Below are 27,822 nucleotides of genomic sequence, written 5' to 3'. Positions count from 1 at the left end.
CCACCTGAACACTTAGCTATTCACACAGCAGTAAAATGCTCACAGCTTGGGGGTTATCAAAGGACTTTAATTCCTCCAACAGTCAGAGAATCGATGGGTACAGCTACCAAATGTTGCTCTAGCCCAGAAAGGCAGTGAGAGATGCATGCTGTTACATACAGTGCCTGACACCGGTGGGCTGGTGGCATTGGGCAGGGGCACTCCCAGTCTCATGTCATTGCTTTAACGATGCTGTGGAGGGCTAACGGCGCAGCTCCTCTGCACCTGCATGGCTTTCCTCCACAGAGCTGGACTGACACTGACAGTGGGGTTTCGAGACTCCTAAAGGCTGTGTAATGCACTTGACAGTAATGCAGCACAGCTCACCATGGTTTGCTACTGCAGGCATTCACCTGTGGGGGAGCATTCAGACACAGCAAGCAAGACTGACAGAGCAAGACTGGTTGCCCCCTCTGCTCCCAGAGGCAGGTATTCTGGGAAAGGGCTCCCCTGCACTGTGCTCTTGTCCCTCTGTGTATGTTGGTCTGTGGTACTGGGTTAATTCATTTGCTTTCTTGGCTTTGCTGCCCTCCCAGACGCCCTGCAGTCTGGGAGCAGAGACGCCCAAGGGATGCCAGCAGTAGGGTAGGAACAGCATGCATCTCTCACTGCCTTTCTGGGCTAGAGCAACATTTGGTAGCTGTACCCATCGATTCTCTGACTGTTGGATGAGCAGGGCAGGGAGAATTGACTTTGGTCCTGAATGTCACCAAGTCAGTTGCATCCAGGATCTATACATGCTGCTGAAAGCCCTTTCTTTGCAGGTCAGCTTTTGGCCTTTTTTTGGAAGGTTATTCCTGGAAGTCAACAAAGTGCGTGCCACTCCTCAGGAGAAACCAGAGACCAGGTCTCTATCCTCAGCCCACACCTTCTCCTACACGCCTGTGAAAGGAGTCTCTGCTTCCCTTGCATGAAGGATTGAAGACTCTACTCCCACAGCCATGGAAAGGCAAGCCTGGGGCCCCAAAAAGACAAGCTGTATCTTCAGACCTGCAGAAGGTCCTCCTGCCTCATCTGTCCTTAAGCCTTCCTTACCCCTGCTCCCAGGCCAGGGACTTCCTCGCCCCAGGGGGTGCGTCTCAGCCATGATCCTGAGGGCAGGCACTGCCCAGTGCATGCCTAAGGTGCCCAGATTCAGGCTTTCCGGCCACAAATGCCCAAGCAATCATGAGGCTACAGTAACCTTCAGAGCCATAAAAGCTGAAGAGCAGCCTAACGAGATCTACAACCATTGGCAAAATGCCAAGGGCTGAAAAGTTGAACCATCTGCAGCTCTTCACCATCACTGAGACACATGTGCCTCCCACCAGTGGAACAACGGCGCTGGGCAGATAACACGCCACAACTTCGATGTCATCCCAGCAGGCATCCCAGCCGCTGGGCACCTTGCTCCCCACACTCCACATTGAGCTACTGTGAGCAGACCGGGCTCCCCCTGTGTTTCCTCTGCACCATCTCATCTGTGCAGTCCTGGAAAAGCCCCCTCCTGCCCACGGAAGGAATGCCAAGAAATGACAAACAGTGACCTTTGATGAATTCAGGAAAAAAATAAAGCAGCGTCCTGTTGTACTGGAGTCTGGCAGGGCCACCCTGTGCCCCGCTGCCCGCCGGCACGGCTGCAGCCCCAGCATCAGTCTGATCCCTTGGCTCTGGGGCTGGGCTCTCAAGCACACACAAAAGGGGATGTTTCGGGACCTGAAAAAGCACTGCTGAAAGTATAAACCAAAGCAAAATGATGGCTCGCTGAACCCGTCCCGTTGCCTTTCCAACACTTTGTCCCTGTAGGGCTTCTGGTGGATGCTGCTGTGATCTGGACGTGGGCCCCTGTGAAATCAGTGTCCCCCTGTGGAAGACAGAGACAAATATCTATGCGGAGAAAGGACATGAGGGATTTTCTGTAGGCCTATCATGTGGCAGCCGACTGTCCTCCAGACTCCTGGGGTTTGCTCGAGGAGGTGAAGCGGGCTAGCTAGCAAATTTGTTTCCCCTCACCTCACATAGCTGTTGACACTTTATCATGGGGGGAAGAAAACATGAAAAAAACAACATGATGAGTTGCGCTCTTAGTAGAAACAATTTAATTATAGTTCTGAACTGGTTTTTTGCACAGAAATTTTAAGTCAAGAGTTGAATTTGGCCCAGCAAGCTACATGAAGCAGGTAGTTAGTATAAACCCTTTTGTTCTTTAACGCAAGGTGAAGGGTGCAAAATTATTTGCACTGTACACCTTTCTGAATATTTCATGTGGGGGTTTGAGGGGGCCAAGTACATTACATTCCTTCAGTCAGCCAGTCAGGTTTGCTTGTTGCAGCTTTAGAGGTGGGAGGAAACTTTGGCTGCAGCTCATGCCCAGGCTGCCCCAACATCTTTCATGGGGAGCAAGCTTTCCCTCTAGCAGATGGGTAAGGCCCACGCTTTTAAACCGTTGATGTAATTGTGTGCAATTACGCATCATACACACAAATTCCCTAAACGCCAGGTGACAGGATTTTACCTGGCGTTTGGCCCATGAAACATTTGCCTTGCTGCAGTGCCTGTCGGGGAAATAAGAAACACCGCTCAAGCACAACTTGCAGTGACTCAAGGACGACCTGCAGTGACTCCCCCAAGTGCCCATCCTGCAATTGCACCATGTGATGATCAGGCCCCTGGACTTTATTGCTATTAACTCTCTGCTCAGAGAGATTGAAGCAGATTATTCTGTTCCCATCAGAGCTCGAAAGGAGCAAAAGCCATCCCTGACAGGGATAGCAGTGGACACACACAGCCTGGAGTGGGGTTTTTTGGTAGGATTCCCAACTCCACGTGTTTAATAAGTGGAGATGTCTTTTTTTTTTTTTTTTTTTTTGGCTTTTCATTGCTTACAGATGCAAAGACTGACCTCTAGAAGAAAAATGGTGTGGCTGGGATAGCCCCAGAAACAGCCCCAAAATGCCGCTTCAGCTGAGTGCACTTCAGTGACCTTCCAAGAAAGCTGCATATCCGTTTTTTACAGCAGATTCTTGTTCTAGGAAAATGCATGCAACTTCAGGCTGGGAACAGTATGTTCAAGAGGCAAAAGGCTTTTTTCCCCCCAGCTCTTCCAGGGTGAGAGGGTGTGGGGTTCTTTAAGTCACTCCACGCTATGGTCAAGTTCAAGCATTTTTTTCTCCTAATTTGATAGGTAAAGGTATGGCAAAGCTAAATGGGTCCATTTTTTTCATTCAACAAATACACTGAAGCTGACGGAAGGGAGAAGTTAGATCCATGTCCCTCTCATTCGGCTGCTAACGCACACCAAGAAACGCGCGTTGTAGAGCAGGCTGCATTTGACAGAGGCATGCGTAACAGAAAGCCGTTGATTTGGAAGCCAAAAGATCCTGCGGTCTGTCAAAATGTGGCAGGACTACGGGAGGGCACCGGGTCAATTAGGAGGCTTGTAGGTCAACCCAGCTGAGCAGGGGAGGCTCCTGTGAATGTGTCTTGTGCTCGGGGAGGGAAGACAGCACTGCTGGTTCAGCAGGACCGCTCCTGGGTTTATTGAGCCTGGTGACTACAACAGGCTGTCATTAGGGCAGTAAAGTTAAAAAAAAAAAAAAAAAAGAGAGCGAGAGAAAGTAAAGAATAGAGAAGTGAACCACACCTATGACAGGAAGCATTTCAAAAATGCACGCTTCGCTCACATTCATACATGCAGGTCAGATATGCATGAGTTGTGTCTTTTTTATTTTCAGCACAGGAGCACAGTTAGAAAACAGAGTCCCAGCTCAGCGTAAAACTCCTGCTTGTGGCTTTGGGGTTGTTTTTGCTTTTCTCTTTCTTTTCATTTTAGCCACTGAGTTAGTCAGGATTGCAGCTGCTTGCTCTTGCAAAGGGAAGAGAGGGCTGTGCTCCTGCTGAAACTGGGAGCTGGCGCAGCAGGGTCCTGCCAAAACCGGCCACCTGCTTTTTCCAGCCGCGAAATGCGCACAGGCACAGGAGGGATCTGAGCCATGCAAAGGAGGGTCACCTCACCCAGCACAATGCAAATACGGGAGAAAAGCACTGAGAGCGAGAGGCCTGGCTGAATGCTGTACCCTGGTTAGGGAGAACAAGGCAGTGCAGGGGACAGAGGTGTCTCTGCAGGTGCTGTAAGAGCAGCTCGGCGAGGAGGCGACACTTCACACTCGCTAAGTCGAGCGTGCTCACTGTCAATGAAACGAAACGGTCAATGTCGGCTGGATGAGCAACACCAGGGGAAAAAGCAACCCTAGGCTTCAATAAATAAGGAGACTTAAAAGAGTTTGAAATACTGATTAAAGCCTGCTGGAAGTCAAGCAAGTGCTGTGAAAGCACAAAAAATCTGGCAAAATTGAGACCGTTCTTTGCGTTGTTTACTCTTCCAAAAAGAGACAGGGACCGAGCCTATTTGCACAGGTTTAGGCTGCATGAGATGCTGCTGAAGTCAGTTCTGCTGAAGCAAACACAAAGACCTTTGTCTAGAAAAACCCACGTATTTTCCTACGGGATATGGCTAGCCAGGCCAGCACCTTTGCAAGGGCTGGGTAGAGCGGGCTGCCCGGCATGGGTACAGGAGTGACACTGCCGTCAGCACAGAGCTATATTAGCAAGTTGTAAGGGCAACCTTTTATCTCTGGGCTGCTTCTGAAATGTTTCACAGAAATTAAAACAAAACCAAAACCCAGAGAACAACCTATGATGTGAAAAGCAAATTACTCAGCGACGACCTGAACTTCCTAGAAATCACTCTGATCTGCATCGATCTCACCAGACTTGGCATCTTGCTAAAGCCCTTTCTCACCAGCCTACCTTCCCCCGGGCAGGGGGTGGCTGGGGATTCGGCTTCTCCCGGGCACGGCTGATGAGCACAGCGCCTGCAGATCCCCTCCTGCCTCCCCCGGGGGTGAAGGACACATCCACAGGTGGGAGAGGGTCTGGTGGGGAAGATAATGCTCTCCTAAAATCCCCCCCCCCCGCCCCCCAGCCCCGCAACGCTTCCTGGGCAGGCCGGAGAAGAGCAGCCTGGCTACTCTGGCTTGCGCGGTGGGGACGGCCCCGCGGGGGGAGGCCAGCGGGTCGGTCCGGCGCCCAGGACCCCGGGGCCGTGTTTCGGCGGTGTGAAACCCCAGCGCCGGTTCCCACCGAGGCGGTTTTGCATACTCTTACTTCTGCTTCCCGCAGCCACCCGGCTGGGAAGGCTCCAGCTCCTCCGGCGAAGGAGGTGGCGGGGCGGGGGGGGAGCGGCGCGGGAATGGGCCGGCGTGCGGCGGGGGCGGCAGCGGCAACCTGTCACCCGTGGGCGCGGGGTGGTGGGCCGCGGGGGGGTCACCGAACCCCGCTCCCGGGGCGGCGGGGCTGAGCCCGGCGGTCAGACCTCCTTCCGCGGCTCCGGCTGTGGCGGGCACGAAGCCGTTTCTCCTGCGGAGAGCAATAAAACCGGAGTTTGGGGAGCGGCTCGCTGGGAGGGGCGGGGAGCCACGCACGCCAGCCGCGGGGTTTGCAGGCACGTGGAAGCGGGCGCTCGCCCGGCCGGGTGTCCCGCTGGCCCCACGCTGAGCGGCCCCGCTCGCAGCCGCGGCGCAGCACGTGGGCCCGGGTGTCTGCGGCCACGGGAGTCACTTTTGGGGAAACCTGGGGAGATTTTGACGTTGGTTTCCACCCCACCCTTCCCCCCCCTTTTTCTTTCTTTTTTTTTTTTTTTGCTTTGCTTTTACGTTGACTACCGAGCGGCCTTTCGGGTCACCCAAGCCCCCCCCCCCCCTCAGCCGCATCCCGAGGGCGAAGCCGCGGCCCCCACAGCCGCCCGCCTCGCGGGGACGGCAGCCGCGCTCCCGCGGCCGTGGGAAAGAGCCGCCGGCCCCCCAGGGGTGCGGGGGGTGTCCCGGGTGGGGGAGGGCTGCCGGTGGCGGGCGGCACCCGCACCCCACGAAAGCCAAAAAAGTGGGGGGGGCGGGAGGGAGGAAGGGGAAAAAGAAGAAAAAAAAATCCTAAAAGGCCAAAAAGCGGTAGCAGGCGGAAAAAAAAACCCCGCGGCGCCGCGGTCGGGGACAGGGGGAGGGACGGGGGCGCCCCCGCACCCGCTGCACGGGGGCGCCGCGCCGCGTGGAAAAGGGGTGCCCGGGGGGGTGTGGGGGGAGTGGGTGGGTGTGCTGCGCGCGCGGGGCGGGCACCGACGTCAGGGCGCCGCGTGCATATTGATGCGGGGGCCCGGCCGCTTTCGTCAAGGAGCAGAAGGAAGCAAGATGGCGGCCCTGTAGGAGCGGGGAGCGCGGCGCCCGGCTGTGCGTGCTGGATGTCGGCAAGGCTGAGGGACGCGGCAGAGGTCAGAGCGGGCCCCCCGCGCCGGCCGCCTTCCCCGCAGCCCCCCGGGGGTGTCGGGGGTCGCGCCGCGCCGCTGGGTGTCGGCGGGGGGGTGGGCGCCGCCGCGGCTCCCCCAACATGGCTGACTGACAGAGCGCGGCGGGGGGCGCCGCGGGCCCCCGCCGCCCCCCTGCCCCGCGGGGCCGGCCCCCAACTTTGCCTCGCCGCCCCTCCCCGCGCCTTTGTCTGAGCGGCGGCGGCGGCGGCGCGTGAGGCGGGGAGGGGGGAAACGGGACAGACGGACGGACGGACGGACGGACGGGGAGGGAGGGCGGCGGGAGGCGCCCCGCGGGCACCGTCGTTCCCAGCCCGGCTCCCCGGGGCCGCCTCCGCGCCGAGCCCCGCCGAGGGGGGCCGGGGCGGCGGCGGGGCCCGGCTTTGTGCGCTCCCCGGCTCCGGGAGGACACAAAGGCGGGCGCAGCCCCGGGAAAAGGGGGAGAGGGGAGGGAGGGTGGGGGGAGGAAACGAAACCCGGTGCTGGGGGGCGAGGGAGAAGTGTGTGTGCGGGGGAGGGGGGGGCTTGTTGCGAGGCCTTCCTTTTTTCTGTGCAATCTACACGCGCGTTTTGTCCGCGTTGCTAAATCCTGCCGTCGGGGCCACTTGCACAATGTGGCCACGGGAAGGGGGGGGAAAAAATTACTTTCTCGTGCATGTTCCCCTAAAATAATGCTTTCGGCGAGGTCGGGCTTGTTCCCCGCCAGATGACAGACAAGAGCAACAACCTTACCGCGTCCCTAAGTCGGACGCGCGGCGCTGCGTGTTCGCATCGTGGCGGTTTTTGGCGTTAAATCACCCCCCCCCCGGACACCAGCAGTCATTTTTCGTGCCCTTAGTTAAAAGGAGGCTTTTCGGCTCGCGGTTTGAGTTTTGGAAATTTAGCAGACCCTGTTCTGCTAAGTGATTTTCCTTTCCAGAGAGTGAGGTGAAGGGAGAAGCGATGTGGTGTAGCGTGCTTCTATCGATATGTTGCAACCAAAGATCTCATCACAAGATTTGTTTTCCGTGATGAGCGGCATGCAGATGTGCAGGCTTTGAGCAGTGAGCAGCCGCTCTGAATATCAGTTCGGCACAATTGTGTGTGTGTGTATGTATATATAGATATTATTTTTGTCTTTCGAATGTGAAGTTTAGGAGTTTCAGAGATGAGGAGATACTGTCCCTAGTGAAAGCAGGTCACTGGGTGTTGTTTGTCGGCTAATGAGGCCATCTATTTGCATGTTAATGGCAGGTTGACTTACTGCAGCAGGGGGTGAGCGTAATAACATGTACACTCACTTGCGTAGCTGCATGTGTATTCCACTACGGCACTTTCTCTGGAGGTTGTAAAGTGCAAAACGGGACGTGGTTGCCAAAGATATTCAACAGGGAGATGTTAATGGACAAGGTATAAACTCGAGTTGGGGGGGGGATCTGACTGAATAAAAGGTGGCAAAAGCAACACTGTGGTACATGCAGTGTCCTTTTAAGAGCCGCCCTCGGCATGGCAGGCTGACCGTAAATTATAAATCATTCTTTCTCTTATCTTTTGGGAGTTAGACAAAGTTCCTTAAGTGGTGTGTGATGAGCGCTTTGGTTCCTTTTACCAGTAGCCACGGAAAATGAGCATGTTTCTTTGAGCCCTTAGGGCTGCCTGCCCCTCAGCTACCGTTTCATTTTCCCCAAACTTCTTTCGTTCTTGGTGTTTTTTTTCTTTTCTTGGTCACCTCACAGTTAATTTCTTGCACCCCTCCAAATAAAGGTAAGCGCCTGCAGTTTCTGTATGGATTACCATTTGCATATCATTGCTAAAGGTCCGGTCCATGACTAACAACGGTAACAGTTTTTAATAGGCTGTTGTACAGAAACACTACTTCTTTCAGCTCTTCCTCTCTCAAACACATGGCACTTTGGTTGGTGCTGTCCTTTGACACTTCACTTCTCAATTGCTAAACATCTGATTTTTTTTTTTTTTTTCAGAAAACTCAAAACTGGATATAAACTCTGATACTATTTTGCAACATCTATATTAAGACAGTTTTGTATATTTCTTTTCCTGCTCCCAAATTGTATTCTTTTATATTTAAGTCCATTGTGTCTTGAAAACATTGGTAAATCTAGCAAGTCGAGAACTTTTGGTCTGCCAGATCTGCTGCTGTTAACACTTTGAAAGAATGTACACATCTTTGATTTTATCCTGTAGAAAAACAACAATTTGGAACCAATGTAAATAAATCACTGTTGGGCAATATTTTGTCTCTCTTCCTCAGTGTCACAGCAAGCATAGTGAGAATGCTGCCAGTGAAGTCAGAAAACGTTTAAATCTAGCAATCAGGTTGTAGGGAGGAGGAAGAAAAAAAAAGGGGAGGGGAAAGATGTGAAAAATAAGTTGTGGGGCTGAACTGCTGTTTACATGAAATGAAGAACTCAAAAGTCCTACTTCAGTGGAAATAGTTGTTTAATTTTGGGAAGCAACATCAAAAAACTTTGCGAATGCATCCAGGGAACCTCAGAAAGTGGTTTTGCATTGCCCATTTCAGAGTTAATTATTAACAAATCTTCAAAAGAAGAAAAGGTTGAATGGGAGACACTGAGGTTTCCGAATTTGCCGAACTATCGCTGTTTGTAGTAAGGCTTTTAACGAGGACTTTGGCATTGTGCTGATTCCTGGCTTTTAGCCAGGAATACTGGTATTGTTTTGATATAGTGCGCATGGTCCTAGACTTTGGCATGTCAACATTGTTTAAAGAACAAGAAACGTGTGCCCGCCGAGGAGTAGTTATGACGGACAGATTTCCAAGGTCTCTTGTTGGCATCGGTGCTGCGTTGGGTAACAGAACTAGGAGGTTGTAAATGTTTTGGTTTCTGTGTGTGGAATTGGGAGACCCCCTAGTTGCTGCTGGAATGGGGATTTCTGCTGCTGGAGTTGGAAAGGACTCTTCCCTCTTGCCCTGAGCACTTCAGATGCTGCTGGGACTCTCTCTCCCATATGTTCCTTTAAATACTAGTGACAGCCAGACAGCCCTAATGAGAGAGAGGAGGAAAAAAACCAAAACCAAAACCAAACAAGAAAGTCTCACCATGTTTTGGAACAAATCTGCTGCTCAGGTGTTGAAAAACACAAAGTTTGGGTTGGACTAAAGTTACCAATCCTGTTTGGATTTACAGGGAGTGCTTCACCTCTTAAGTTACTTGCATGGGCAGTAGAGTGGTTTTCTCAGAGCGTGCCAAAGTACTGACTTTAAATCCCTTGCTCTGTTTTGTTCTGAGTGGAAGATGTGTCCTGGGTTTCCACAGGAGCCAGATAAGGTTCTTCTTTAAAACTGCGCATTTTTCAAAGTAGAATTTCAGATGAGGTGTCAAATTTGGCTTGTCACAGTGAGTGACCCTTCAACCTCTCTAACTCGACTGTCACACAGTAGCTCTAAGCATGGTAGCAGCATCTGTAAGCCAGCTTCACAATTGGAACCTGAAAGTGGTGGAACAAAGTTGCCAAGTTTCAAGTAGAGTTGGTGGTTATCTTGGAAACTGTGCTGGAGAACACAACCACAAATGATTTTGCCAAATAATATACAGTATTTATTTAGTCCAGCTCTCTGATTGCTGTTAAGGCAGTCAGCCAGCAGCAGTAAGTGTTGTGACATCATTTTGAAAGGCAATGTGTTGGTTCTGAAATGGAGTGGGATGTACTATGATTCATTATTAGAAAAAAAAAAGAAGCTGTAGTCTGAACAGAGATAAAGCATATGACTGCATCATGGCTGAAAGCCAAAAAGGGAATTATATGAATCAATCACACTTGTAGCATTATTCTGATCCCATACTCCATAAGGCATTGAATACCTTCTTACTCATTTAATGATATTCTGCAGGAAAAACATCCTTTTGAACACTGAACAAGTAACTAGTAACAAGTTGCCATAGTTCCCGTTGTTACACTTTCAGATCGTGACTACTTGCGTGTTCGATTTGCATACCTCGTCCCAATATCCTAGATAATAAAATGTTACAAATGGAAAGTACCATGAGTAATCACCTTCTCAGTCGCCTATTGAAAAGAAGTCACTTCTGCCTTCCCTTAGGGGAGACAAGTCTCTTTAAAAGAACAAAACACACACACAAACAAAAAAACCCCAACCAAACCTCACCCATTTCCCCAAGGAATTGCTCAGTGGGTGGAGACAGAGGTGGTGGGGTTAAGGAATAGCATTCTGAACCTCCAGCATCAGCTGGACTAATCCTACAGACAGCTGACGACTGACCCAAAAAGGTTGTTTGAATTAAAATATTGGGAATGTACCTTGCATTACGTAGCAGGGAGTAACAGAAGGAAGGTAGGGAAGTACAAGGTTTGAGAAATAGGAAGAACAGCTAACTAATTTCACCCACATATCTTGTACTGTTTTGAAATGAAGGGAAAAAAAAAAAGAAAAGCCCTGTCTTGTAAGAGGATCAGAAGGAGTGTTTTACCAGTTGTTCAGTGTAAAGATTTTAAATCTGGGGACCTTTTAAATAAAGCTGCTCTTCTTTGAAAACCCCTTTAACAATTAAAAGCTGTAAAGATTTAGATTCCTGTCTGTCTTTTCAAGCAGGCTTGTTCATCTTTGTCAAACACCTTCCAGAAAGCTGAATCATCTTAGCAACCTGAACAAAATTGAGGCTGTCCTTCAAAAACCTTCTGTGGAGGTGTGGATTCCAAGTTGGAGCGTTGTTGCCTTGTAGCATATATATGGCAAGAAACCCCAGTAGGATCATTCCTACAAATAAATAAAGGCTTGCAGTACTGAGGCTTCAGTTTGACCTAATTCTTGTTGTGTGTGTGGCTCTTTTCCTCTTAAAAAAAAAAAAAAATTAAGTCAGCATTTTTACTGCAGTGTGCAAAGGATTAGGCTTGTTCTACGCTTAAGTTCAGCAAGAAAGGAAAATTCAGTATTTTAATACTAATCAAGTGCGGAATATCTTTCAAGATAGTTTCAAAGGAGTGAGCAGGTGAGTAGTTAGATAGCTAAAGATAACCAGGAATAGCTAAATAACCAAGTACCCCTTGGAAGTGTCTTCCATGGGTACAGGGCAGTAGCCTCGGAACTCTCTGGTTAATTACTATGGTGCAATTTAGACAACATGAAATATCTTCGCATGTTCTACAGCATTACCTCTAACCTCAAATACATTCCACGTGGGTTCCCAGCATATGAATATTGGTTTCACCAGGTGTATGCACGGGGGAGGAGAAGTTACTGGGTTTAGGCTGAATTTTTCACAGATGAGTAAAGAGGATAATGAATTCTGCATTCTCTACTCTACATGAGCTACCCTGTCCTTAAACTTACATTTAAATGACTAAAATTTAAACAACAACTCTGCTTAATCTCCTTTCTAATAGTGCATATACAGTCCAAGCTTTGTCTCCCAACATCCTGGCGTGAGCTGCTTTTAAGTCACGTCGTGTTGGAAAAGGATTTGGCTCCATTGCAGTAATACCCCAGCTTACCAAGTGGGTAGATGTTTAGATCAGGACGATGACTCTCCATGTGGTTGCACACACGTGGTTAGAGTGTTTACAAACAGCGTCCCAGCATCCTCGGCAGCTGCCTTGACGCAGCCACTGAGGACAGAGTTCTAGGAATGTCCCTGGTCCTCACGGGCGGCAGAGGAGGGGGAAAGAAATAAAAAATGCAGAGTTTAAGAAAACATATCGTAGTTCGGGTTTTGGCTGAGGTTTCTGCATCTGTGTTGCATTCTAGATCATTGGTTCCTTTGTCAGACACTGCTGTTTTTTTTTCCCCTTTTTCTCCCCGCTCAAGCGCAATCTGGGCTACGTCGGTGCATTTGCCTGGAACGGATGAACCCTAACTATGAGACAGGGGTTAAGGGAATTGTTGCAAAGGCTTCAAATTATTTCCCTGTCCCCTCCCCTCTTAAAAATTTATAAGGAATTCCGTTCCCAAAAGCTTTCATGACAAAACAGCTCTTTGCAATACAAGAATCTCGCTGTAAATGGTTATATATTTTTTCCTTAATTAGGCATGACTCACTGCCTGTTAGAATACTAGAACAATTCCCTTTTTAAAGAACAAAAAAGTAATCATGAATCCTACTAACTTTATAAGTAAAATCAAAAAGCTGAAAGTCTTTATTACTTAATGAAACATGTTGACACAAAGAGGCGTTGCTGTTACGAAAGCTAATACCACTGCAAGGCAAGTTTTGGATCTCCATTAGACATAAGAAGCTTGGTGGAGATTTCAGCATTTACTCAACCAAATGAAAAATGCCACCAATCTGTTGTTTTTTTTAAAAAAAAAAGGGGGGGGGAGAAGCAGTGGTAATTATTGGGGTTGTCTTGCCAAGATGGTTTCAGGAAGCACAAATGAAAAATACATCGTAGTTGGTCAGAAGCACCCAACTGACGATGTGTTTCATGCCCTCCCCTGTGGACCTAAACCAAAGCTGTCAGACAGGTTCTGGTCTCCGGAGACACTTGAAGCCTGCGCCATGCTTACACTGTGGCACCTTATTAGCAGGGTTTCTGCTCCTCGTCCAGAAGCATTATTTTCCAGTCCCGTGCACATTTTTCAGACTTTCCCATGCAGTTTTGCAGCAAGCACTGGGGACGGTACACAAAGCATCGCGTGCTTTGAATTGCTTGCAAAGGAATCCCAAGAACTGGTTTTTTTCTTCTAGGGAGGAAGCAGTTGGTACAAGTGCCTCTTCCATATTCTGAATTTGTCTAGATGAGTCATGGTATTCACCATCATACAACAGAGTATGATGGCCAGTCCACAGATCTTGTTATACACATGACTTCTGCTATTAGTTGTATGTCCACATTGGTTGCTTCCATTTTATGTTAATGTCAATTACAATCATGGTATTTTTGTTATTACACTTCAGTGGTTTCTCTCTCACCTGTCTTCTCATTTGTGAGAGACAATTATTTGGGTGACGTCCAGACCTTGCTTCTGTTTCACTGAGCTCTTCACCTCCTTTTGTTTTATTTTCTGACTGCTTTTTGACCCACAGTTGCCATTACCCTTGCAACAGCTGGGTAGCAGAAGGTAGCAAGCAAGAATAAAAAATATATGAGACAATATGTGACAAAGCCATTTCTGAGTTTGCACTGACTATTAGTTTCTTCTCTGGCCACTTCTAGTGCTGTTAGAGAGATCAAAGGGTAGACATTAACCCCAGGCCTGATGCTGACAGGAGAGTTTTGCCCTCAACTTCAGTGTCCTTTAATAACTTTCCATACTTGTCCCTTAGCATGAGAGACAACAACTGTTCATGCAGCACTCACCCCCTCTTTTCATGCCCGATACTTTTTTTTTCATCTTTGTTTAATCTGTTTGTACTTTCAGTGCTATTTCACTTGTGTTTGAAGTCACATACTTTGAAGTTATACAATTTTTATACTTGCCAAAGGACACAAAACTCTTTCAGCTCTTATGTAAGCAAAAAGGAGTAAAGAATGATTGCCTATTTCCCTTGTGTGCAAGTAGCATTACTGTCCTGCTCATGTTAAAACGAGGAAAATTAATTGTTGCAGTAAAGCAGGAGTTGCTTCCCTTCCCCCAAAGTTACTGAAGTTCACAGAAGTGAGATATTTCCATGAAGCTTAAAGAAAAGGAATGCAGTTTATCCCGGAAGGAGAACATATGAAAGCTAGAAAATACATTGAACTTGCATCTCCCTGGGATTTAGAGGTGGGGTGCATGCTGCATGTGTGTGTATGTATTACAGACCTTAATATATTTTCTTTTCGAATGATCAGCTTTTTGTTCCCACTGCACTCCTTTGCTTGCTTGTCTGTTTGATTTCAAGTTTGTCTGCCCAAAAATGTCTGAAGTATTACTAAACTGGCAACAGTACAAATGAAAAATAAGTATTGTGCTGATCCATTTCCTTTCTCTCTGTTAGTACGTATAGTACCTGAGAAGTGAGAGACCAGGTAGGAAAACAGAGTTTTCTGTGTATTTTTCCACTGTGCCTATGTTGTGCAGTTGACAATAAGTTGGGTGTAGGTGACTTTTTTTCCCCCCAATGCTGTCAGCTGACTTGTGATCCTGCAAACTGATGGCAGCCCTTGCCATTTTCACCAAGCCCTGTTCATTTTCCTTGGGCTCACAGAGCTGTAACAGTCTGCCCACGTAGAGACACTTGCAGGAGCGAGGCACCTACTTTGTAGCAACTGAAAAAAAAGGAGTTTGGGGAGTATTTTTTCTTTTTTTGAGGTGGGGAGGGAGAAGAGATGGATGGAAAGACTCAGAGATAGGTATAGAAGCTGAAAACTGATTTTTACTTTTAAAAAAAACTTTTCAAAGCAGTTGCAAGTTAACGTGTTTTTTGCTATAAAATATAAACTCTGTCTGATAGATTGGAAAGAAGCTTTGCCTCTGGAAGAGTGAGTCTGTAACTACCTACTGAATTAACTGCTTTTTCTTGAAACAACTTCTGCTAGCTGGTTGGAGATATTTTGTTGGACAAGCTGGAGCATGTGTCTAATTCAGGATGGCAACTCTGATGCTTCTAAATATAAGGAGAGTGGATAGAGTGAAATTAATTATTGCACATTAGGAGGCATCTCATATCCCAGCCGCAAAACAGAATCCCACTGTGCTTAGGGCTGTACGAACATAAGCCATTTCTGTTCCGTTTTGCTATTTAATTCAGTAAAGGAGACAGAGAAAAGGGGTATGACAGCACACAAGGGGCTAGAGTGCTAGTAACTCTTGTTTATAACACAGAGCAGAGGCAGGCAGCTCCCTTCCAAAAAACTAAATATTTGCAGTAAATAAAGTAAAGCTGCTATTGCTACCTGCTGTGTGTGTGTATGTGTGCGCGCGCGTGTTTTAAAAGGAGTTCCTAACCAGCATTGCTGCAGTCTTTTCTCTAGGGTGCTGATATTAATGAGCAGGCAGAACATGCAAAGAGTAAGAGAAAGGGTACAAAATTAATAAGCGACAATTGCGAGCCAAAGCACACACAGATCACGCAACATGGTACAAACCATGCTGGAGCCATTCATATCAGTGCCTTATTTTTTTTTTTAAACCCTAAAAGACATACAGGAAAGCTGCGGTATAGCTGGGAACTAAACCCATATCTCCTGAGCCCCAGTGCTTTACCCATGATACCCTCCTTCCTGCTCATTCAGAGGTTTACAGATAGTTTTCTCTGCTTACTAAGATAACAGAAGTATCAATTTTAAGAAACAGAAACCAGACTCAGAAACAAGAAGCTTTTCACTTTTTTTCAGAAGTTGGTTTTCAGTAGCATTTTCTACTGATTGACAACACATTCTTTTTTTTTGCTGCACAAGTCTTCGGACCTTTAAACTAGCAGTGCTCATCCAGAACAACCCAGCAAATTAAATACCATTGTTTATCTCCTCAGTGAAGAGGACGGCTTTTTGCACACTGCTTTGACTGCAGCACTGTTGAAACCCTCCACTCCAAGTGAGAAAGGGTGCAGGAAAGGATGTTATCTCAGTTTTACTGGCACTGCAGATGTCTCCATGCACCTCCAAAGAAATAAGCAAAATCTCAGAATGAGCTAATTATAATTAAAAATAGTATGTTGTGTCAGTTAATCGGAGTGTGTGAAACCGAGTTGTGTAATGTCATTTCAGTAAGTAGATACTCCAGTAACTCCCATTAACCTTTAATACCCTTGATCCTCCTATTCATTCAGGCAAGGTTTCCCACAGTCTCCAAACTGTTCCCGTGCATCAGCTCCAGCCAACCACACGACTCCCGTTTTGATCTGTTTTATCAATTAAAGGTTTGTCAGGGTTCACGAACCTTCACACTGACGTCATACTTGGTAGCGGAGCTCAAAGAGGGAAAAAAAAACCAAAACCAGCTTTAATTTGTTGTCAGAAATCTCTCTGCTGGAGACGGGGTGCACAAACCCATGCAGGTAACACAACCTTAGCAGCATTTACAGCTATCTGTGCAACAGTCACCTGTTACTTCCTAGACCTGAATCAGAGACAGTAAATTTTAATGTTGTCTCTCTCCAGTCTTTTGGAGTTCCTGTGCTGTGGGTAGCTGTAGCTCAGCCTGCCTGGTTTTGTATGTAAAGCATTTAACCGAGAGCCTGCCCTAAGTAACTTCAGCGCATTCACAGACTCGTGATACGATCCATGATGAAATGCATTTGGAAATAAAATCCGATGGGTAATTTAGCTCATGCAGCGTCTCTGGATGCTGACAGAGGCAGTTGACCGTGAAGGACAGATGGATTTTTCCCTGCCATGATTAGAGATCCGATAGCACTGCAAAATACTTCGGAAAATGATGGAGCGGGAGCATTCGGACTTGCTTCCCCCAGTTGCTCCTCTCCCCACGGCAGTTTGGAGGTTCAGCCGGCCAAGCCCCCACGTGGCTTGCGTGCACGTGGCCGCGCTGTTTACAAACACCCTCCCAGGCGTCCCCGAAGCACCACGTAAGAGGCGAGAGGGTGCCACACTGCAGGGCTGAGCTCTCTTTGCGCAGCTTGCGAGAGCCCCTGTTTTTCACCCACGTCCGCGGCTGCTGGTTGCAGTCGCGGCCAAAGGCAGGGCTGTGATGGGCTGGCGGAGTCTGCTAACTCGTTTGGGTTTGCTCATTTTACATTTAAGCAATATTCAGGCCAGGGGTTTAGAGCAAGGTCGTCCACGGTGAGTCAAAAATAGAAACTTTATTGCTCGATAGAGTAGTAGTGCTGGAGAGCGCTAGCTAGACATACATGCAACAGCGAGGAAGGTACTTTTCTGCTTTCCAGAGACGCTATTAGGGAATTGGGTAACGTTTACAGGAGGGCAGGATTTCAGAAAGCCTGTGGAAATGAATGGGCACGTTCTCCTTATTTCCCACTAACAAACCAGGGACCACTTTTTGTCCAGGTTTAAGAGATGGGTTGCAACGAGACGTAAGTAGCTTGGAGCAGCTAGCATTTGAAACCACAGTTGCATTATCACTTGGAGAAGACCGCCTTGGTTTTGCTTTGTTTTAGCAGACCATTGGCATACAGCAAGAAAGAGGTTTGAACAGCTGGTGTTGCTACATTAAATGGCCTCCCATAGCTGAGGCACAAAAAGACAAAGCGCGCTTCTTTCCAGCTGCTCAGCTAAAACTGTATTGACTGACTTTTTGCTGCTCTCCTCCTGAGTTCAGAGTTTAAGGACTCAGATATCTCATAGGTACCTTGAGTTCAGATAACAAGATATAATTACACGGAGGGAAACAGAAAAGTTCATGTTCTTCAAAGACAAGCATTTTTTGTACTTGTTCCCCTGTTTTGTTTCGGGGTGTGCACTGTTTATTTTTCTGCTTTTGTTGTACTCTCCCTCCTGGCGCCTCCTCCCGCTTACCCTCTGCTGCCTGCACACCCTCTTCCAGCCGCCTCTCTGGCTTGCCTGGCTGAGAAGTGCAGACTCAGCAGGGACTGGTAACACTTTAACTCTTTGTCCTATTCTCAGCTCCCCCGGCAAAGGTCAAAGCAAATGAGACTTGCAGCTGCATTTGGAACGGAGTGGGTACAGGAGGGAGGGACAGCGACCACAGACTCTTTTTCCCCCCTTCCATGTTTTTTTTTTCTTGATGCATGTAAAGTGCACGGCCAGGTTGAGATGAAACTTTACACGGGCTTTGGGTGGCTGTATCTGCTAATTTCTCGTTAAGAGGAAATGAAAGACGTGTGACTCTTGTTTGTACGGGCCATATCTAGCTTCACGCAACCTCTACTGATAAACAGAAATAATTTAGGAGTTACTTCCTCAAATGCCTGAAACGTGGTCTTAATTTCATCAGTGCAAAGCCAGCAAAAAGCTATTACAGACCCGAAGTCTCGGTTATCTGTCTTTGAAGTCGTTTTGGAAACTTTGGCAACGTGCCCTTATACAATTCTTTTCCCTAAAAGCCAATTTTGTATTGTGTTGTGGGACCACGCTGGCTGCAATTTCAGAGATTTAGGGCAGAAAGGAGTTTTATTTTTCCTGAGAAAAATTCAGCGCTGCCATTTGCTTACAGCTGAGAGAATGAACCTGCCTGGACACCACCAACATTAGCGGGCATCCACGTGTGCCGCACACAGGAGAAAGGTTCCCATTTGCCCTTCAAATAATCCGCCACGGCGTTTCACAGGGTTGCGAGGGGTGTGCGCCAGCGAGAGAGTTGGTGCTGGTTGGCTTAGCGACATCGACACTGGCACCAGGGTTTACCTCTCTGCTCGGCACTCCAGGTCATGCTGGTGTCTCACCACGTGCTTACGCGCACATGGCAGCAGTGTTTACAAACATGACCCCAGAACTCTTACTGGCAGTTATGAAAGAGCCAGCGAATGCTGCATCCCCTGCGCACGAGGGTGACCTAGATCTCCAGCGCTGGGAGTGAGTAGCGAGGCGCTCGTACCCGACGCAGGCTCTGAGAGCACATCAGACGTTCGAAGCAGATGATTTTGCTCCCAAACTGTTTGAAATACCATTGCCACCATGAGAGGGTTTTCCACGATAAACTAAAAATAGCTACCATTAACTAGCAGGAGCGGCGGGTAAGTGATTCAGCAACTCAGGGATAGAGGCGACTGTGTTCTTCGCACTGTAGGTCTGTTTCTGTGCTGAACTGACTCAGAAAGTACATAAATTTTCAAAGCGGGAAGGAACTGCAAAGCTGGCTTACTTTGGCTAGAATAAAAGAATGCCCTGTGATCGTGTGGTTTCTGATTGACAGTTCCTTTTTTATTCCTTTATTAACACTTGCACTCGGGCACTAATGAATGCTTTGTAGTCAGGTTGTGACAGTCCATTTAGGAAAAAGATACCGTAGTAGTTTCAGTTGACATACCTCCATCTACGAAATACGAATACCACTGTATGGCTGACGTGCTTTTTTGACATGGGCCTTAAGAAAAAAAATGCATGGCTGAAATGCCCCTTTAGCAAACCAGGCATTGTACGCTCAACTGTCAAATGTCCACATTCTATCTTGAACCACATATTTTGAAAATCACCTTTGGACACAGTAGATGTCTAACTTTTTTTAAAAAAAAAAAAGCATCCCTTCCTTACCCTTGAAGTTCTTCAAAGAAGTTTGTATTGCATGCCAAATTACTCTAAAGCAGTTTCCTTCCTAGAACTTAGCAGTTTATTGTAAAATGGAAGTACGTGGTCAGGCAAGGTTAGTTTTTGACAGATTTTAGCGTTCTTGAAGTTTTCTCAGAAATACATGTATGTGGAGGAAGACAGGCGATATAACTGTGACTGGTTGCCAAAGATAAACAGAGCTTTCTTGAAAAAGCTGCTAAACTAGCAAAAATAACCCATGCTTGTTAATAAATCACTTCCATTTTTTACTTTTGGAATCAAAGAATTTAATCCCAGATTTGCAAAAGCCTACTAAATAGTAAAGGATTTCATCCCCCCTCCCCCCCCCCCCCCAACAGAGAGAAACAGAAAGACCGACCTTTCAGAAACAGACGAGATGGTAGAAAGATGGTAGTTCTATTTTATGTTAGTTACTACTATACATCTCGGTGTTTGTAAATATAATGACAAAGCCCTTAGGAGAGAGACACTATGAGCTTCTCTGTGCCTCTCCTCCAATGACGTGATTCAATCTCATTACCTAATAAAACTTTTATAAGTATAAAGCTAGTCTTTAGTCTTCACCTTTTCCATCCATACCCATGGCAGCTCTGCATTAGAGTTGTCAAAGCTGCTGCAGAGTTTTTTTACTGTGTAAACAAAATAAGGGCAACATGTGTCTGCTCTGGCCTCGTCACTAACTCATTTCCTGTGGTCAGATGGCTCTAACTTGAGCAGGTAAAGTGCTCTGCAGGTCAGCCCCTGACCTATCACTGATTTTGTCCAGTCTCCTAGCTGATTCTTAATGTTGCATTTGGAATGTGAGCAAATGTGCTTGCGTCAGTTATTGATGTCTTTTCGCTGCTGAATGTTCATTACAATGTTCATTACACTGTATATAGTAGGCCGAGAAATAAGAATGGAAGTACTGAAAATAGGTCAGTGCTGTGTTCCTATTTTAAGAGTTCTTTGTGGTATTTCTCCTCCCTGAGGAAAGCAAATCCACCTTACTGTGAAACTGTAAAAGTATGAGCAGACTAAGAGAAAGGAGAACTAGAGCCCCTAAATGTATATAGCTTTTTTTTCCTGGGTACATCACTGTACATCTTCTGCAGTCTTTTTCTAGAAGCCCTGAAGTGCTTTTTAAAATGTTCTGAATCAGAAAGTACTGAGGTTTACAAGGACTGGTCTATTAGTATTTATGATGTCTGTGGGCTTTACCCGTACATTTAACTTAACCAGTGTAGGATCTATACAGATACACAAATGAAGTGTCTGGTGCATCTTTGACTCAGAGAATCTTCTTATTGTTACCATGTATGATATTTTCTTATATTATGCGAAGAGCTTCTTTTAGTTGCCCAGTGAAGAGAATATAAGGAAAGAAGTGCTACTTATTATGAAGATTATTTTATTCAATGCTTTTAGTTGGGGGCAGGATAGAAGCGAGTAGTGTAAGATTACCATTGTATGCTACAGGGTGAATACCGCCATTGTGTCAGTTTAGATGAGTATCTCAAAATAAATACAGACTCTGTCATGGGTTTATCCTCTAGGTAAAAAAGTAATGGAAATCTTGTTTAACAAGTTCAGCGAAAGGCACGCCTAAAGTTTAATTATGTCTTCAGATGCATGGGTGCAATTCTTACTAAAGAGTTTTACCCAACTACCAGAGAACAGACTTGGGACTTTTGATTTTTCCTAAACTTAGAACATATGCTCATCAATAATCATGCAGTGCATAGTTTGGGGAAAGGAATCCTTTGGCACAATAAACAACTATCCCCAGCTGTAGCTTTCTCTGCCACGTGTGTGTGTGTGTATGAGAGAACACGAGAGATCACTCACCAATATATAATTTTCTGCCAATCCCCTTCTCCCCCCACCCCGTACAAAAGCCAATCTACCAAAAAAGTGGGGGAGATGGAGAAGAGGTGGAACAGCGCCTGTGGTATTTACCTGAGTGATTTTTTCATTGCTGTCTCTTGGAGCTGGGAATCGTGGATGGGATCTGAATTGCACTACCAAAATTTTCAGCACTGAATCAGGCAGCGGGAGGACTCCCTGGCCTGGGAGGTAGACAGACAGGGACCACATTGTTCCTCTCTCTCTCTTACTCATTGCTTTCTCAGCAGAACACGGTTCCTTAACAGACCAACTGCTTATTCTTTTTGCGCACACAGAATAAAACATACAGAACACCTGCTGGACAATACATTAAGTTACATTAACAACTCCCCACAGCACTCAGAGGCAAGGTAGAAACATGCAGCAGGCCTGCAGAATATCTGCTCAGCACAAACCACAGGCAGAAAATGCTTCCCGTCACTCTTCTCTAAAAACAAAACAAGTCCTGTTAATTCAAGAGTCACAAGAACTACAATGTGTGGCAAAAGAGAACAAAAACAATGAAAGGAACAAGGCGTATTTTAGATTTTTACAGTACTGGGCAATGTATGGGGAAAAATGCCCAGAGATGTTCTCAGGAAAGCAAGAAAATCCCACGTGATAGAGTAGGTTTAAAACAAATAAAAGTTGGCTGAGCCATGCCAGCAATGGCTCTTCTTTATGTTTACAGGATTAAACCAGTGAGGTGCTGATGCTTCCTCCCACGTCTTTCAGTACTACAAGAAACACTAGTGTCCCTTGCCCATTGGCCTGCCTTTGGCCAGGGCCAACATCCAAAGCTTCAAAATATGATGAAACCCTCATTTCTAGAAGCCAAATTATATATCAGCAAAAGAAAACAGCCTTTATTATGTAACAGGCAAACAGCAGAAACCCTGATTTATGAATTCAATAGCGAAACATTGGAAGCAGCAAAATCAGGCCTTCTCTTCTACTCATGTTCTACTATCCTGGCACTTTTTTTTTTTCCCTAATTATTTTTCCTCGCCGTAGGTCCATGAGTGTGGAGAGAATGGGTGTCTCAAGCATGGCAAATATCATGGAACTCCACATAAAATAATGTTGTGCTCTGACATAAAGTTTTGATGTGGAAAATGGGGGTTTGTTTAATTTTAGGGGGAAGAGCGATCAGTGTCTTCCCTTCATGAGGCCCTTACGGGCCTGTGCAAATTTGCTTGCACCCTCGTCCAGGAAAATTCTCACCAGGATATACTAAATGGAGTTTCCCTTAACCAGTGCACAGCAGTGAGAGAGTTAGGTTGTTCCTAAAGGTTTTATGAAACAGCCATGGAAGACAATTTAATCCATCTTCTCCCAAGCCAGATAAATCATAACTATCACTTTTGACAAATACTTGGATAAACTGCTCTAGAAGGCCTCTGCTAGTGGAGATTCTGCATTCTTCCAAGTCTTCTTATTTTGATCAACGTTTTTCTTTTTGGACAGATACAGCATTCCAGATGAGGCCTTGCCAAGGCTGAGAAGGTAACTTAATGCCTGACGAAGCCACACAAACAGGACTATAGGCTGTGCAAAAAATTGCCTTTTTTCTCAAAAGGATTGACATCAGCTGTTCAGCTTGATGTTCACTGTAACTCCGGGAACTGCTGTTCCTCATTCGGTGTTTGTGCTCACAATTGTTTCTGCCTTTTGAGACATTGCCCTTGGGTTACCAATACGAGAAACCCCAGAACAACTTCAGAAAAAAGGCTGGTGCGTGAAAACAGAGAAGTTGGTGTCTTCAAGGAGGAGGAAATGTGTACTGGGGGAACCTTCAAATAAGTAATTATGCATTTTTGTGAGGGTCTGGTGATCCACTAGACTGTGAATTTCTTGGACAAAGACTGTGTCTATGTTACGGGCACGCTGCTGCTATTCCATGTGTAATGCCGGGAGTTCTCTCCCACAGAAGAAGATCTGGACAATATCATAAGCGGTTTAGTGTAGGCACTTGCTCAATGTGGCAGTAAAGAGAAGTGGGGAAACCAGATGCAATGCAGTACTTAATCTTAGCACGTACCGTTTTGTTAAGCTGTAGTGGATGGAGACAGAAGCATGTTTCAGAGAACACAAAACACTAGAAAAGAATTCTCCTGAACTACAGTGCCAGAGGTGTGTGGTTTTGCCATGGGAAGATCTGAATTCTCCTCCTCTTGTTCCAGTGAAATTTTCAGATGAAGTTTGCAAATTGTGAGGGTTCTCACGTATTCTCACTCCAAATACAATAGCCTGTGCTGGGTCAGGGCCTCAAAACGGGCAGCACAAAATGAGGGAGCAGGAAGTAGAGCACAGTGAAAATAGTGTTGGAGGGTGAGCTAGGTACCATGTGTTAAAGGCAGGGAAGGGCTTTCGGGAGCTTACCTTCAGCTGTCCAGCACAGTTTGAGGAAAGGAAGTATTTGAAGAAGTAATAGCCAACATATTTCAAATTGCTGAAAGGAAACAAATATGACTGGGTGTGCTCAATCTAAGGACCTTGCTGTCACAACCTGTTGCTGGTGCAGGTTCTTGTCTAAGTAGCAGGCATTTCTGTGAATTAGGACGTCTAGGCTCCTGCTCCTTAGGGATCTGTAGGGGGTTTTAAGTTTCATGATTTTGACTGTAAGCTGGAGGTTGGCTGAAAGCATTACTGAGTGTTTATACCTTTCTCTGAGGCATCTGCCCTTTAGCAGACTATGATAAAAACAGTTGTTTGCCCCAGTGCGGCACTTCTCAGCTGCTACTGGCCATTTCCCTGTGTGCTCCCTCCTCTACAGACTTTGCCACAGTATGAGAGATTTGCTATGAAAACAGGGTCAAGAAAATTTGTTATTAGGAGGAACACACATAAAGTGACCACCTTACCCTGAAGAAGCTATTTTCTTCGTTTGCTTGTTTTTGCAACACCCAGAAAGTTGTAGTTTATGCCACCAGCAGCTAGTGTGGTCACTTAAACAGTTCTTTCTAAAGCAGTGGCGTAAACTGTTAAATTATCTAAAAAGAGCAAACCAGTGTTGGGTTGGGTTTTTTTTTTTTTGAAGATTAGATTGAAGGAACAGGAAAAAGCTTTCTCCTGTAGTTCTCTCCTTTTGTTTCTAGTTTTAATATTTAATCAACATGTGATATTGTTTTAAGCTAGTCCTGATGGTCTTGTGAAGTTAATATTTAAAGCAGATGGCTGCAGTGCTTTAATAAGATGGTTTCTATAGAAACACAGCACTGTGAAAGCAATAGTTTCTGTAATGCGTGGTCTCCTCACTAAACATTTTAAAGACTTTTGATCTACATGTAGCAGGCCCAAAGAGGACTATCCAAGAAATGGAAAAGAAAGATAGTATGCGTGCATGGAGTATTTACTTCAGCTGGGGTCCACTTAAACCTAGCTGGATAGCTAACATTTTTGTGGCTCGCTAAAGAGCTGCCTGAAACAACATGAAACATGAGAAGAGAGATAAGCAAAAATATTGACGGAGGAGACGACTGTGTGCAGGAGACAGATCATTTCAGTTACCTTTTTTTGGGAGGTGAGTTGGACTTAAACGTTAATACAAACAAATTTAAAAAGCACAAAACACCCACAAACAGTTAGCTAATACACCCAAATATTTACTTTGCAACCCTCAGGCTTTTTGTTTACTTCATCCTTACGTATCTAATGTTGCCTGTCAACACAGTGGTTGCAGCCTAATGCACAGGGAAGGACGCATCATGTACTTTCAGGGATTTGGGCTTTTTATTACTGCTTCTAGTTTTCTTTATTCTGCCAAAACTGTTTTATCCTGAAAGAACCTGAATTCCTCTGCATGTGCCAAATAATTTAATAGGCTATGACACAGACTTAGAAATCCTTTCAAAATGTTAATTATGTATATGACTATGAGTTTGCATTAAATCAGGGTATTCAGGGGGATAAATGGCAGTCGTCTTGGAAGGGTTGCTGGTTCTCCTGTGCAGAACTGGGCAGGAAAGTGCTGCCTCATCTGCCTGTGTCTCTCCCTCGAGGGAATTAAGAAGTAGTTTTCAGCAGTCACAGAGGATGAGTACATGGAGATACTGGTTGTAGAACTGTAGAAACTATGAAGCAGAGAAGGTTTCAAAGCAACAGTAGCCTGATGTAAAGATAGCACTTTAGAGAAATATCCATTCTTTCATAAAATCTGGGCATCCTGCTGAAACTCATATCTTGCAGTACAGCTAGCAACACTGCTGTCCTGGACTGGGTTCAGAGGGAACTGGAGACAACCTGGGCATTTTCTTTGCTTCATCTTTTCTTTCTTTCTGTTCTCCTGAACTCAGCAGGTGTTTGTACTTGCATGTTTTTGCTTCCCTTTGCACTTTAAAGCACCTAAGCTGGGCAGGCCCAGTTGCAGGGTTTGCCTCTTTTACAAAGCTGAACAGATCATTTAAATAAAAAGAAAGAAGGGGAAAAAAGGCTGTGAGAAACACTCAACTAATAGGTTTTTCCTTTACCCCGAGACTCAAATTGTTTCATCGGTTCCTGTTTCTGTACGGTCATATCTGATTCCTCTATGGGCTTTTTCTATGACTTAAAACTTTCAGAGGAGGAAAACCACATATGATCTTAAACGCCTCCCACCTTTCTGCTTTGTCACTATGGTCCTCACCACTATCATCCTCTACACACCAGTCAAAGTACATCTTGCCTACTTTGCACTGTCCTTTAGTTTCTTCCCTTAGAAACATTCAAATATTATACCTCACCTCACTTATGAGGCTTAGCCTGCCTCATTCCTGATTGTATTTTTCTCTCTCTCACCCCTGCAAAGTATTACTGTGAGTGGCACTGCCCACAGCTTTGCAAGTTTAGCAAGTCTAGAAGTCAGAGGTGTTCCCTGCCCTGCTTTACATATTGTATGCTTTGGTTTAGATGTATTTGTAGTGCAGCAGTAGAGCTATAGACAAATACCCCAAAACAAATATCAAGCCCTTATTCAGGAAGCTCACTGTTTTAGATAGTTCTTCAGTACACCATTGACACTCCATAGATGACGGAGCTCACCCTCAGACTTACTCCACGTGCTTACACGTACACTAAACACACGGGAACAGCACACAAAAACAGACATAGTATCCCTGTCTCTATTTTCATAACAGGAATATTTTTAGGCATGACAGATATTATGAAGGAACTCAGCCCAGCTGCACTCAGGATGGATGGGGCAGACTATTTTAGGCTATTACATAGCAGTTCTCAAAAAAGAAAGCTTTGTAGCATGCAGGCAAAAACTTAGCAGGGAAATGTGTCCCTGGGACACCAGCAAAAGGAGCCCCAGGGGAACGGGTAACCCTGTGGTCTGTTTGTAGATCTAGCCCTGGACCGACTCCCAGGCCTCAGGAGGGCCTGGCTGATGCGTGAGCACCTGTTTCTGGTCCTAGCCTTCGACTGCTGCTCTGTGTAGGATTATAGTCCCTGCACTGAAAAGCTTTTTCTCACTTTTCCCTTTGTTAACTATAGACCTGAACATGGGCACTTTTCCACAGTGATGATTAATTAATCTCACAAATAATGTCATTGACTCCAGTGAGGTCCCATGTGGTTTTAACTGCATCCATGTAAGAAACTCACAATTTAGCCCTTTGGGAAGAAATGGATAACAGTGAGGGGAATCAAAAGCACATTATGTATCATTACAGTCTCTAACAGAAGGAGGCCTCTAGCTCAGCTGAGGCCTGAAGACATTGCTGTGGTACATAAATAGCACATAAATCTCTTTTCTATATAACCCGTTAATTATTTGTAAGTGCAGATACTGAGTAGAGGTGCAAAACTTAGGACCCCACCAAGTGAGACAGGGTAAAGGTGAGAAAATCCTTGCACCCTGGAGCTTAAAATACTGCTTTTATGGTAGAATAGAAGAGTCTGAAGAGGCAGAGGGCTCTTTGCAGGAAGATAACAATGGAAAAAAAAACAAACCAAGGCTTACCATGGCTTGCAATAGTAACATTTTGCCACTCATCTGTGGTGCAGTGGCTTATCGTTCACACGAGCAGAAGCAGCAAAAAAAGGTCTGGTGATCACAACCTCTGGGAGTACTGCTGTTGCGATTATCTCATAGCACTATCTGCGTTAGTCCTAAAGGGCTGGAAACCTTTTGCGTTGATGCAGTCATAATTAAATGTGATCCCGTTGCAGTCAGTGGAGCTATTTGTGGAACTAACTAATCACTGCTATGAGTAAGGGGCTCATAAGTCAGCCAGTAGTTACTGTGGGAAACCTCTGTGGGTTAAACTGAAAGCTGTTGAGAAATGTTGATATTTAAATGGCAGACACAGTAGCTCAAGAACATGGGGAATAAGAAACTCTGCTTGTAACATTTCCTGGCATATGACAGTTTTGATAAAGGGATTACTCTAAACAAAATTCTCAGTCTCAAGGATGTTCATAGCTTTAATTAGACCAAGCATAGATGGAAATTTACAGTCTGCTTAACCTTCTATTTAAATCTCTGATATGTTCCCTTTGCCCACCTGTTTGAACTGAAGTGTGAGTGGAAAGAA

At 46.0% G+C, this 27,822-nt stretch overlaps 1 protein-coding gene across 1 annotated transcript in view; it reads left to right on the top strand.

The window, feature by feature from the left end:
* The first annotated feature begins 6,231 nt into the window (after positions 1 to 6,231).
* Positions 6,232 to 27,822, top strand: part of TET2 (tet methylcytosine dioxygenase 2) — a 71,985-nt gene continuing 50,394 nt past the window's right edge. Inside the window, exon 1 of the mRNA XM_075090731.1 lies at positions 6,232 to 6,340. Coding sequence (XP_074946832.1) covers positions 6,311 to 6,340 — 30 coding nt within the window. The 5' untranslated portion in view covers positions 6,232 to 6,310. The remainder of the gene's footprint in view (positions 6,341 to 27,822) is intronic.

Source organism: Phalacrocorax aristotelis, chromosome 4 (genome assembly GCF_949628215.1).
Source record: "Phalacrocorax aristotelis chromosome 4, bGulAri2.1, whole genome shotgun sequence".
Lineage (NCBI taxonomy): Eukaryota > Metazoa > Chordata > Aves > Suliformes > Phalacrocoracidae > Phalacrocorax > Phalacrocorax aristotelis.
The sequence above is the reverse complement of the archived record's forward strand: the minus strand, read 5'-3'. Positions and strand labels throughout refer to the sequence as shown.